This window comes from Canis lupus, chromosome 8, assembly GCF_011100685.1.
Source record: "Canis lupus familiaris isolate Mischka breed German Shepherd chromosome 8, alternate assembly UU_Cfam_GSD_1.0, whole genome shotgun sequence".
Taxonomy (NCBI): Eukaryota; Metazoa; Chordata; class Mammalia; order Carnivora; family Canidae; genus Canis; species Canis lupus.
In genome coordinates, this window is record NC_049229.1 from 16,025,215 (window position 1) to 16,038,592 (window position 13,378).

The window sequence follows — 13,378 nt, forward strand, 5'->3', positions numbered from 1 at the left end:
GGAGGTAAACCGAGAAACAGACTCTTAATGATAGAGAACAAACAGGAGAAGAGGTTGTGGGGGTGTTAAATAGGTGATGGGGATAAAGGAGTGCACTTCTGATGATTACCAAGTGTTGTAATCATTAAGTATTAAATCACCAAATTTTGCAGCTGAAGCTAATATTGCCCTGTATGTTAACTAACTGGAACTTTTATAAAAACTTTTAGAAAACTGAACAAGAAAACCCAAATTAGTAATATCAAGAATGAATGAAAGAGTACAAATTCCACATTTATTAAAAGATAACAGTAGTATGGATAATTTCATGCTAATGCATTTGATGACTTAGATGAAATGGACAAATTTGCTAATTAACACAACTTAGACCAAAATTATTTATTCAGTATTTCTATTCTTGTATAAGTTTTGAAAAGTTTTTTCAAGATCTGTCCATTTCATCTAGGTTATAAGACTTTTAAATCAACAACCCAGCCTTTTTCCAGGCTGCCGGGAAGATGCCAGACATTCAGACCGGGCGTGCCTACCAAAAGCAGCCAACCATCTTTCAAAATAAGAGGGTCCTGCTTGGAGAAACTGGCAAGGCGAAGCTCCCGCGGTACTACAAAAACATCAGCCTGGGCTTCAAGACGCCCAAGAAGGCCATTGAGGGCACCTATATTGACAAAAAATGCCCCTTTACTGGCAATGTCTCCATCCGAGGCCGGATTTTGGTCTGGTGTGGTGACCAAAATGAAGATGCAGAGGACTATTGTCATCCGCGGAGACTATCTCCACTACATCCGAAAGTACAACCGCTTTGAGAAACGCCACAAGAACACGTAGGTGCACTTGTCTCCTTGCTTCAGGGATGTCCAGATCGGCGACATTGTCACAGTAGGTGAGTGACGGCCCTTGAGCAAGACTGTGCGTTTCAACGTGCTCAAAGTCGCGAAAGCTGCTGGCACAAAGAAGCAATTCCAGAAGTTCTGAGACAAGACTTCTGTCTACACCCCTGAAGAAAGTAAAACTATTTTCCCAGTCAAAAAAAAAAAAAAAAAAAATCAACAACCCAGTTTTAAAAATCTAATGTAAATACAAATGATGTATAGTACTCAATATAGTTTTGTGAAATCAGAATTTAGAGCATTCATACTACCTGATTTCAAGACCTAAAAACTACAATAATCAAAACTGAGTCTTGTGCATATACAAATCAATGGGACAGTGTAGAGAGCCCAGAAATAGACCTACTCATATATAATCACAGGTGAGGTTTTTTTGCATTTTAATGGCTTTATTGAGATTCACATGCCATTCACACATTTACTATACAGTTCAGTACTTTTTATTGTTTTGTAGAGTTGTGCATTCCCACAATTTTAGAATATTTTAATTGCAAAAGAAACCTTGTACCCACTAGTAGTCACTCCTATTCATTCCCCCAGAAATACCCCTCCCCCAGGCCTGTGCAACTAGTAATCTGCCATCTGTCCCAATAGATAGCATGCCTATTCTGGACATTTTATATAATGGCATCGTAGAAGTGGTTTTTGTGAGTAGCTTCTTTCACTTTAAATTTATTTAAAGTTCATCTATGTGGTAACATGTATTAGTACTTTTATTGCCAAATTGATACTTTTGCCAAATAATAATTATATGGATATGCCACATTTTGTTTTATTCATTGGTCAGTTGATAGACATTTGAGTTGTTTCTACTTTGTGGTTATTGTAATGATACCATGAACATCCATTTATAAGTTTTTGTGTGGATATATAGTAAATAGATATATATTTATATCTATAGATATATAGATAATAGATATAGATATATATTTACTTCTCTTTTGGGCATATACGTGGCAGTGGAATTTTTGGATCATGTGGTAATTCTTATGTGTGACATTTTTAGTTTTTTTTAAAGATTTTACTTATTTATTCATGAGAGACGCAGACACAGGCAGAGACACAGGTAGAGGGAGAAGCAGACTCCCTGCTGGAAGCCCGATTCCAGACTCAGACCTGGGGCCCAGGATCATGCCCTGAGTGGAAGGTAGATGGTCAACCACCGAAGCCACCCAAGGCATCCCCTCTTATGTGTGACATTTTGATGAGCTACCATTTTGTCTTTTGTTCTGGCTTATTTCACTTAATGTAATGTCAGTGTTGTAGGATGAGTCAGCATTTCCTTCCGTTTTAAAGCTGAACAATATTTCATTGATAATATATACCACATTGTGTTTATCCATCAGTGGACACTTCAGTTATCTCTGCCTATGGTTATTGTGGAAATGCTGGTAGGAACAAGTAGGTACAAATATATCTTGAGATATTTTTCTTTTGAGCGTATACCCAAAAGTGGAATTGCTGCGTCATATGATAATTATGTTTTCACTTTTTTGAGGAACTACAGGACTGTTATCCACAATGGCTGCACCACTTTATATTCTTATGAACAGTATACAAGGCTTCCTGTTTCTCCACATCCTCAGCAAAACTTGTTATTTTCTGTTTGTTTTATAATAGCCAATCTAATGAGTGTGAGATAGTATCTTATTGTGGTTTTGGTCAGAATTTCTGTAATGATTACTGAAGGCAAATATTTTTACATATATATATATTACTATATATGTATATTGACCATTTGTATGATCTTCTGTGGAGAAATGTCTGTTCATAATATTTGCACATTTATTAATCAAGTATATTTTTTATTTTTGAGTTATAGGAGTCCTTGATATATTCTACATGTTAACCTCTTATTAAATAGATGATTTACTGATATTTTCATTTGGTCTAGTCTGTTGTTTGTGTTCTTTGATACACAATATTTTTAATTTTTATATAGTCCAATTTATCTATTTTGTCTTTTGTTGCCTGTGTTTTTGATATCATATCCAGGAATTACTGACAAACTTAATGTCATGAAGCCTTTCCCTCATATTTTTGTTTAAGAATTGTGTAATTTTAGCTCTTAGTTTTATTTAGGTATTTGCTCCATTTTGAGTTAAGTTTTGTATATAGTGTAAGTGTTGAACCTCATTGTTTTCCATGAGATGACCCAGTCTTCCCAGTATCATTTCTTGAAAAAAAATAACTGTCCTTTCCTTCAGGGAATGGTCTTTACCCTCTTATGATAAATTATTTGACCATATATACAGTGTTTTATTCCTGGACTTTCTATTCTGTTCTATGGTCCACATGTCTGTCTTTATGCCAGTACCACATTCTTTTAATTGTTGTTGCTTTGTGTGAGTTTTGAAATCAGCAGATGTAAAAACTTTGTTATGTCTTATTAGTGAATTGACCCTTTTATCAGTATAAAGTGTCCTTTTTTGTAACAATTTTTGACTTAAATCTTTGCCTAATGTTATTATAGCCCTCCTGCTCTTTTTTGGCTCTTATTTGCATTAATATCTTTTTTCTGTCTGTTCACTTTAAACCTTTGTATGTCCTTAGATGGAAAGTGAGTCTCTTGCAGACCACACATAGTTGGATCTGTTTTGTTTTGTTATTTTAATTCATTCTGCCCATGTATGTCTTTTGATTCAGGAATTTAGTTCAGTTACCTTTAAAGTAATTACTGATAGATAGGGACATACTGTTGCTATTTTGTTCCTTGTTCTCTATAGGACTTACAATGTCTTCAGTCTCTGTTTCCTCCCTTACCAACCTGCCTTTGTTTTCAGTTGATATTTCTATAGTGATTTGCTTTCATTTGCTTTTCATTCTTTTTGTGTATAATTTTATAGATACTTCCTTTGTAGTTTGCCAGGGGATTATATAAACTATCCTAAAAGTTATAGCAGTTTATTTTAAATTGACACCTTCAATCACATAGAAAGTATACTCTTTTACAGCTCTGCCTCCCCACTTTATGTTGTTACAAATTACATTTTTATATATCATGTACTAATTAACATAGTTATAATTATTTTTAAGCTTTTGTCTTTAAATTCTATAGAAGAATAAAAAGTAGGTTTGTCAACCAAACTTAAAATAATACCGATTTTTGTTCTTGTCCATATATTTACCTTTACTGAAGAACTTTAAAATTTCACGTGGCTTTTTGTTTACTGTCTGGTGTCCTTTCATTTCGTCCTGAAGGACTCCTTTTAGCATTTCTTGTTAGGGCAGGTTTAATGTTAATAAAATCCCTTGGGTTTGTTTATCTGAGAATGTCTTAATATTGTCCTCATCTTTGACAGACATTTTTGCCAGTATGGAATTCTTATTTAAGGGGGTATTGAGGGTTTTTTGTTTAGTTTAGTTTAGTTTTTTTTCCCCATTCAGCAATTCAAATACATCATCCCATTGCTTTCTGGCCTGCAAGGTTTCTCCTGACTAATCTGCTGGAAATCTTATTAAGGATCCCTTGTACCTGAAGAGTTGTTTTTCTCTTGATGCTTCCACGATTCAATTTGTTTTTCACTTTCAATGACTTGATTATAATGTATCTTAGTATGGGCCTTGCTAGACTTGTCCTACTTGGAGTTTGTTAAATTTCTTATATTTTTATATCCTATATTTTCTCAAATTTGGGAAGTTTTCAGCCATTATTTTTTCAAATGAACTCTCTGCTCCTTTCTGTCTTCACTTTCTTTGAATCCATAATGTGTATATTAGTCCACTTGATGGCAACATAAATCCCTTAGGTCACTTTTCTTTATTATTTTTTCTTTTTGCTGCTCAGACAGTAATTTCAAGTTAACTTTGTTTAGGTTCACTGATTTCTTAATTCTGTCTGAGTCTGATGTTGAACCCTTCTAATGAATTTTTCAATTCAAATACTGTGTTTTTCAGCTCCAGAATGTCTCATTTTTTTAGATAATTGTGTTAATTTCTTTATATCCTCATTTTGATCATAAATTGCTGTCCTCATCTTGTTTAATTTTTGTTTATTTTCACCTCTATCTCATTGAGCACACTTCAAAGTCTTTTTCCAGTAAGTTTAAGGCCTGTGTTTCTTTAGGATTGGTTTCTGAGGATTTATTTTGTTCCTTCAAATAGGCCATGATTTTCTTTCTCTGTATGCCTCTGATTTTTTGTTGTGGAAAATTGGGCATCAGAATAAATATCCACATCTCCCAGTCTTTGTGGACTGGCTCTATACAGAGGACTTTGACTAATCAGAGTGGTGTGATGGCTCAAGTTTTTCTTGGTACTTTTTTTGGAGCTGTATCTTCCCTGAGCCTATGTATGCTTTTTTACCAACTCTTCTCCATACTTGTTTGCTTTAAATGTCTTTAATTTCCCTTAGAGTCTCACACTTACTTCTTTGCAGGACCTTGGATATCTGCTGCAGTCTTTTACTAATAGTTTCTTGACTCTAGACATCAGAGGCTCTGTAGTTCTCCTATAGCTTTCATTAGCCATGGTACCCACTACTGCTTTCAGCAACTTCCAACCCAATATCCAAACTGTGCCTTTGTCCCCATTAGCGGTCCACATCAGACAAGGCACAAACATATCCTTTGGGCAGCCTATAGATAGAACAGAATGTTTGAAAAAAGTCCCCCTTTTTGCTTCATCCAAGGAAGGAGCTAGGAATTGGATAGCCTCCACCCAACTGAAATCACTGTGATGTGCCAGGGAGACAGTTCCAGGAAGGGCAAGTAAAATGCCACAAAACCCTCTACCAGTATGAGCATTGTCTTTTTCTCGGTTGGAGGTTCATTTGGTTACTGCTAATCCTTAACTCATTTCTAGAATTCCCACAAAGGTTTGATTCATATGTTGTTTACTTTTTATTTCCATTGGGGAACTTGGGCCTGGAGCTTCTTAGTCCAGCCTCTTGCAGAAATCACAATCATTGTGGTTTTGATTTGCATTTTCCCGATGGTTAATGAGGTCTTATCTTTTCTTGTGTTTGTTAGTCATTTGTATGTGTTCTTTAGAGAAATATTTGTATTCTGATCCTTTGCCCATTGTTTAGTTATATGTTTATTCTTTGTATTATTGAGTTGTAACAGTTCTTTATATATTTTACATACAGGCTTTTTATCACATATCATTTGTAAAATTTTTCACTTTCTCAATGATGTCATATGGCACACAGAAGTTTTTTATTGTGATGAAGCCCATTTTATATTTTTTATTTAATGTCACTTGAATCCTTAGAAGGTTATGCTTAACCCACCATCACTAAGATTTACTCCTAAGCTTTCTTTCCTAAGATAAATTTTTACTCCTAAGATGTTTTCCCCTATGATTTTCATATTTTTGGCTTTTATACTTAGTTCGGTGATCAAGTTTAAGTTAGTTTTTCTGTATGTGTAAAGAAGGTTGTCTAACTTCATTTTTTTGTTTGTTGCAAAATCAGTCAAGTATACACTCGGAATCTCTGCATTTCACTCTATATAAACTTCACCTAAAATAAGACCTGTGCAATGGTTTGGCTTATGAGGTATGGTAAAAATCTTCTCATTTGCCTTGATATGGTTTTTTTCTACTTCTATGTCTTCTCTCCTCTGGCTTTGGAACCCTATTTTTCCTATCTAAAATCTTGCTGTCTTAATACTCTTCTTTCCTTATTATGGCCCCACTAATATTACTGTATTGCTACTGTATACCAAGCTTTTTAAAGATGTAGAGTTTGTACTTCTTAATTGGGAGTTAATTGAAAGGTATATCATTAAATAGGCATTGTTTACATTTACAGTTTTTCATCCTGGGAAACATAAATAGTACTGTTTTGCAAATCTATTTTGGAAATTAGTTATTTTTCATATACTTTTTTCAGATTTTTCAAATATTTTTATGCTCTATGCTTGTAGGTATATGAATACCTAAATATTGTTTGGTCATATGCCTTTAATTTTTAAAGGAAATTAATATGAAAAAAATAACATTTCTTTAAATGAAATTCATGATACTTATTTAATAAACCTGTATTAGATAGCTTCAGTGAACCAGGTACTAGGTTTGCCTCAAGATCATAAGTGGATGTGAGGGACGGTGCCAAGCAGATGGATAATTTAGCATGTCCAAATCAGAGCAAAGTATGCAATTGGGGAGGAATGAAAAATATGAAATGGGTCTGGATCATGAAATGCTGCTGTTATTTTCAAAACTTAGTTTTAATTCTGGAGGCAATGAGAGAGCCAATAAATGATACCAAGATAGGGTAGGTAGGACTTAGTGTGATCAGAGATGTGGTCTGGAAATAGCTCTCTGAAATATTTATGAGCTCTGAGATGCAACCTGCAAACAATGCACTCATTGGGTATGAATGAACTGAGTTAAAAGATGATAATTCTATATACTAGCTAATCCATATTCCATTCTGATCTATGTATTTTCTTATTTCAGATCTATGTACTACTTTAAAAATTATCCCTTCTAATGGAACCCTTAGAATGAATGGAACCTCTATCTCTAATTGCTCAAAGTTCAGATTTTAAAATGTCATCATTTTTTTTAAGATTTTATATATTTATTCATGAGAGACACAGAGAGAGAAGCAGAGACATAGGCAGAGGGAGAAGCAGGCTCCCTGCAGGGAGTCTGATGCTGGACTCCATCCCAGGGTCATGACCTGAGCTGAAAGCAGACGCTCAACCACTGACCCACCCAGGTGCCTCAGAATATCATCATCATTAACTTTTTCTGTAGTCCTGTTTCCATTCCTTTTGCTAATGTACATGTGTGTGTAACAGTATACATTTTTGTGATAAATTGAATTACACTGCATAAAATTGAATCCTTCTTATTAGTTGCATGACTTTAAAGAAGTTATTACTTTCTGCTTCTACCTCTATTTTATTATTAATAATATCTAACTCATAGGGTCCACATGATGATTTACTGTATAACACATGTAAAGTACTTCAAACAGGACCTGACATATACTATTTTCACTAAGAGTTGATTGATTATCATTAATAGTCTGTGTATTAACCTTTATTCTGAAATAGAGATACAAACCATGATTTTTCAAATGCACAGCTCTTTATGAAAACAACTCCTATAATAAACAGTATTACAAAAATGGTATTTTAATAACTGCATACTAAATAAATACCTGTATGTGTGTTGATACCTTTAAAAATAATTGTCATGTTTACTAATCCTTTTACTTTGTGATTTAAAATGTTTCTTTAATCTGCTTTTGAATAATTCAGTAGTTTAAAATGAGTATGGGGGCACCTGGGTGTTTCAGTGGATTAAGTGTCCGATTCTTGATTTCAGCTCAGGTCTTGATCTCAGGGTAGTGAGTTCAAGCCCTGTGTTGGGCTCCCTACTGGGTGTGGAACTTACTTTAAAAAAAAAGATATAAATTATTATATTGATTATTAAATCCCTGGTTATTTACTTTCTTATGGTATTTCTGAAATGTATATATGTAATTGAGATAAATATATATATAAATCTGTAGAAACATATCATTGCCTGGCATGTTGCTGGTATATTGTCTAGTGGATGATCAATGAATATTTGCTGAATAACTATGTTTTCTATGTGTTTATGTGTGTGTGTATATACACCATATCAGCTACAGTGTATGTAGTTTTAGACACTTGTTCACATAATTATTGTTTTTCTTTTTTAATCATTGGTATTTTTAAACCTCTAAGTATTGTTTTACTATTCAGTTAAACCAAGTTATTGATATTTTTCCAGGGCTTTGAAGAAACAAGTTACTCTTTGAATTTGAAAACTCTTTATTCCATGTTATTGCAGTGTGAGAAAAGCATTCTAGTTGTTGTTTTTAAATCTAAAATAAAGTGATTTTTAAAGATTCTTCTAAATAAAGAAGAATAAAAACTTATTTATATAATCCTAAGTGCTTCCAAACATCTGCAGTTCAAAGTACATAATTCACATTGACACCAAAGTGTAGTTTCTGTTTTGACTGGAAGAGTCTGGTATTATTTTTTGTCTGCAAAGGAAAGAATTGTATCGTATCCAAGGGGGAAGACATTTGATTGTATGTGATCACAATGATCTGTGACTGAAAACAGATTGCACAGAGGGAGAAATGGCAGCTGTTAAAAACTTACACAATATTAGAGAACTTTTTTGTTAAAAACTTAGGGCATGTTAATCTTTCAGGAAGTTCACATATAATGTAAAACAACCATAACAATGTATTGTCTGCTTGATATAATTCTTCAGAATTTACAATAATAACAGGTGAGAGGAAATTACTGCTGAAAATAGACCTTGTATTAAATATAGGCCAAATTAAGTCTTTAAAAATTTACCATCAGTTTTTATGTTTTATATGTTTAGTTCACTCACATTGTAGAAATTGTTCTGTTTATACAGAAAAATTTAATCATCTTCTTCTTATCAGTGAACTTAGAAACCCATAGAATCTCTGAGCCCCTAAGATACTTGTACCCTGCTACAACTGTCCAGCATTTTTATCTATTTCCCCCATTCATTTATTCCTTCTCATGTTATTGTGAAGGAAATTTACCAGACATAATAATCCTTTTCATCTTTAAATTTTATTGCCTTTCTATCTAAAAGATACCAACTTTTACTTAAACATAACAAAAGTATCATCACAACAAAAATATTATCAATTAAAGAATATTGTGAAACATCTGATTAGTTTTCAAATTCCAGTGATCTCATAAATATCATAACTTTCCTCTTTGTTTTGAATTTGTATTTACTAACAATTTCACACTGCAAATGATTGAATTGACTTTAAACACTATTTTTAATTTATAAAGAAGAGAAGTCAAGTCCCTGGGCCTTTTGTACTTCATGGCCATGAAAACTGAGCCTAAGGATGCAATGTGGATAAATGCCCACAGGTTCAAAAATAGCTTTATTGTTCTTAAGGCACACTTCTCTTTTGGCTATACTATTCCACATTTTTTGGATCATATAGATAAGAAAGAAGTCTCTATCCTTGGGTTATTTCTAGTTTACTTAGGAACACAAAAAATAGGGGGTCAGACAACTTGTGACCATGATTTCTCACTCTCTCTAGATAGCCCTTAATGTTTCTACGTTTTCTCCTGTATTCTTCCTCCTTCTACTCTTTCAGCTTATAAAATCATATTCTCCAAATAAGCCCAACTCAGATATCATCGGCTCCATGAAACATTCTTTATCCCATAGCCAAAATTATCTACGCCCCCGCTTTGTAACCTCATAGGTCATGTTCAGTCATTCCATTTAAGTACTTAATATGTAATAATCCTGTATTAAAATTACTTGAAAATGTAGAGGATAATTCTAATAAAGAACATTTCTGCTAGATTGTGATGCTCACCGCTATGTCTTACTCATTTTTATGACTTGTGTCTTCATAAAACACATCTGTATTTTGGTTGCATTTGTGACCAAATACTTGAATTGTTATAGGCTAAAAGGGATAGCTATAGAGTATAATTCATAAGTCACATGTCCCTTCCAGATAAAGGCCAAATGATGTCATGTCACAAAAGTTTTGCTCAAATAATTTTTTACAATGAGATAGGTGTATTAAGTTGTCACAACACACGTTGGAATAGACATGGCAACCTGAAATGCTCTGCCACTGTATCAGTCAGTTGTATTTACAGAACTTAATTTCAACAAAACTTTATCTGCTAAATTAAATTAATATTTTAAAGTCTTGACTTTGTGATTATTATTTAACTTAATTTATGAATGTATTTTGATTTTATAATTGTATATGCATGAGGAATGTATACTCAATGTTTTATTTGTAAAACGTCATTATCTAAGTTTTATTAGGCTTTTTCATTTAAATGGGTTTGTATATAATTCAAGCAGGAGAAGTACTGTTATGGAGTCAAGAATATTATACAGGTCATAGGTAAAAGAAATCAATGTCAGATGCCCATTTGATTTATGACTGTATGTGGGTTATATTGTAATAATCACTTTTAACACATTAGGAATACTAGCCAATTGTCAAATAATCTAGAATTAATTTTTTTCTAGGTCTTGAATCAGTATGTGTATTTCCTTATTGGTTGTTACTTATATATGCTAATGTTTTTAGTTTTTGGGTTTTGGGTTTCTTTTTTTAACATAATCTCTGTATCCAACATGGGACTGAAATTCATGACCCCAAGATCAGAAGTTGCATGCTCTATCCAACTGAGCCAGCCAGGCAATCCTTAAATATTCTAATTTAAAAATAGGTGAATTAGGAAAAAAAAAAAAAAAGTTAATTTTTAACTTTTTCCTGAGATGGGTTTAGTGCTATATTCCTTTAGCTAACCCCCTATATAGCTTCATATTGTTCTGATTTACAGCACATCACTTTATATCCTATACAATTATTGTGTAAAATGTTTGCTATATTTATGTGAAGATCTTATATTCAAATGGCATGGCACTTCAATTATTTTTCAACATAGATGCCCACTTAAGCTTTTATTTATAATTTTTAAAATATATTTTCATGTATTCCCAGTAGGTCAGAATGTCATTTCAATATGTTATCACTTGTTTTACTTAAAAATAAGGTTTAGTCAAAATAGAAATTAAAAACACTTGTTTCCAAACCTTGTAGCACTCTATAGTTATTCTTTTTTCCTTACAGAATTGTTTCTTTAGATGTTTCTAATATCCGTAAAACCTCTTACTGTATATTTATGATAATTGTTATTTTTAAAAACTTAATAAAAATGCATCACAGAATATCGTATTGTGGTTTACTTAGAACCCCATTTGATTTTTAGAAGCATGCTTTTTATTCAGCCAAAAGATATATAATAAAAACTGTTCGATCAGTGAAGAAAACATTTTTCAATGTAGTTTGATCTTAACTTTGTGAAAAAACAAGTATTTTTCTAATTTTATGATAATATTTAGATTAATAAAAGACAAAATTGCCATTGAATTGCCAGGCCACTATAAACAATATTATTTTGTTCATATTCATCATTACTTTTTAACTTACTATTCTTGTTGCAAAAGATACCTTGTCTCTTAGAGAATGCACTGGTATTATTTACATTAATTCATGTGGCTTGTTTGAAAAAAAATGCTATAACTCCTTTACTTAATGGGATTCTTCCCCTGTGGCAGTGCAAACGGCTAGAGCAGGAGCTTCATCATCTGAAAGAGCAGAACCAGACTTCAGCAAACAACATGAGACATCTGACTGCTGAAAACAATCAAGAACGTGCTCTGAAGGTAAATCTCTGTTCCTTCTTACAGGCAAATTAAGGTTGTAAGCCCTTGGTGCCAGCTTTCTGTGCTGCATATATCAGTTGTGTACATTTCAGCAGAAGTGAGCTGTGGTGTTTGCCAACAACCCCTTCTTTAAACACAGATACAGCACCCTTCTGTTATGGTATTATTTTATTTCGTGTATGTGTACATGAAAACAACGTATTTTCTGAATTTTGAGTGGTGGTACATTAATACTTTGGGTAGGTGTTCATTCTGTTTCTGATTTTATGATATATCGTTACCTTTTGTAGTTAGTAAAAAGTGGCCACACTGAAAGAAAAAAAAGAAAAACGTGAGCTTTTTCTTCACATCAATATTTATTACACTAATCTTGGATATTATTAACCCACAGAACTGACACTCCCTAAAGGGTATGTGAATATGTTTGGGAATTGAAATAGTATTTAAAATGTTACTTATTACAAAAAAAAAAAAAAGAAAATATAGTGTACTAGAACTTGAAACAAGTGAAGTGCATGTTTCATGACAAGAGGTTCTGTTTCATTGTAATATAGGTCCAATAGTTAAGAAAGCCATCAATTCTACTAATCATATATTTTTTCTTATGGTATTTAATGGTTTTTCATCCTCCTTTGTCTTTGTCTCAATTCCTAGCATAGCACCTGTGACATAGTAGTGGTTCCTGCCCTCAAGGTGCTTACATTCTCATTAGCTGGTTAAAAACAAAAACAAAACCATATCCACAGGAAACAGAAAAGATTCATCATTGTTGTGATGGTACAGTAAGAAAAAATGTGCCATCAAGAAAATTGTGTTATAGTTTGTCATCTTAAATTCATTTTTGCTGCAAATTACAGGAGAATATTATGGCATTAGCAGTGTAACTCACTAAGCCAGAATTATCTACCAAAATTGAGAAAAATGGTGACATTTTGAAGTGAAAAAGGTTTTTCATCTATCCAAAAAGCGTGAAGTCTGGTTGAAGTCAGATTTTTCTACAAATGTGTTTAGCTTCATTTTAAATTCTCAGTGAGTAGTTAAGAGCTTATAACTTTGTTGTTATTGTTTAATGTATTTTCTCTTCTGATTTTCTCTCAAATTTATAGATAGACTAGAACAATAAATTAGAAATGTAAATTCTTGATTACTTTTTAATTACCCCAAGGAATTTGACATGATATGATTTAAATTTAGTATAATAATTTTTTCAAGTGTATACTTGCAAATCGAGAGTAACTTTGTTTTAAAGGCAGCCTCCATTGTATGTGCCAATTTATTATTAA

At 32.8% G+C, this 13,378-nt stretch overlaps 1 protein-coding gene and 1 pseudogene across 17 annotated transcripts in view; both read left to right on the top strand.

Annotated features, from left to right (window-relative positions):
• MIPOL1 (mirror-image polydactyly 1) overlaps window positions 1–13,378 on the top strand; it is a 328,218-nt gene that overhangs the window by 148,357 nt on the left and 166,483 nt on the right. For 16 of the 17 annotated variants that reach the window (XM_038544530.1, XM_038544524.1, XM_038544532.1 and 13 more), the window contains one exon: window positions 11,988–12,095. The exons of the other annotated variant lie outside the window; for it this stretch is intronic. In XM_038544530.1, coding sequence (XP_038400458.1) covers window positions 11,988–12,095 — 108 coding nt within the window. The remainder of the gene's footprint in view (window positions 1–11,987; window positions 12,096–13,378) is intronic. 17 annotated transcript variants of the gene reach the window in all.
• On the top strand, window positions 360–1,082 carry LOC119872841 (annotated as a pseudogene).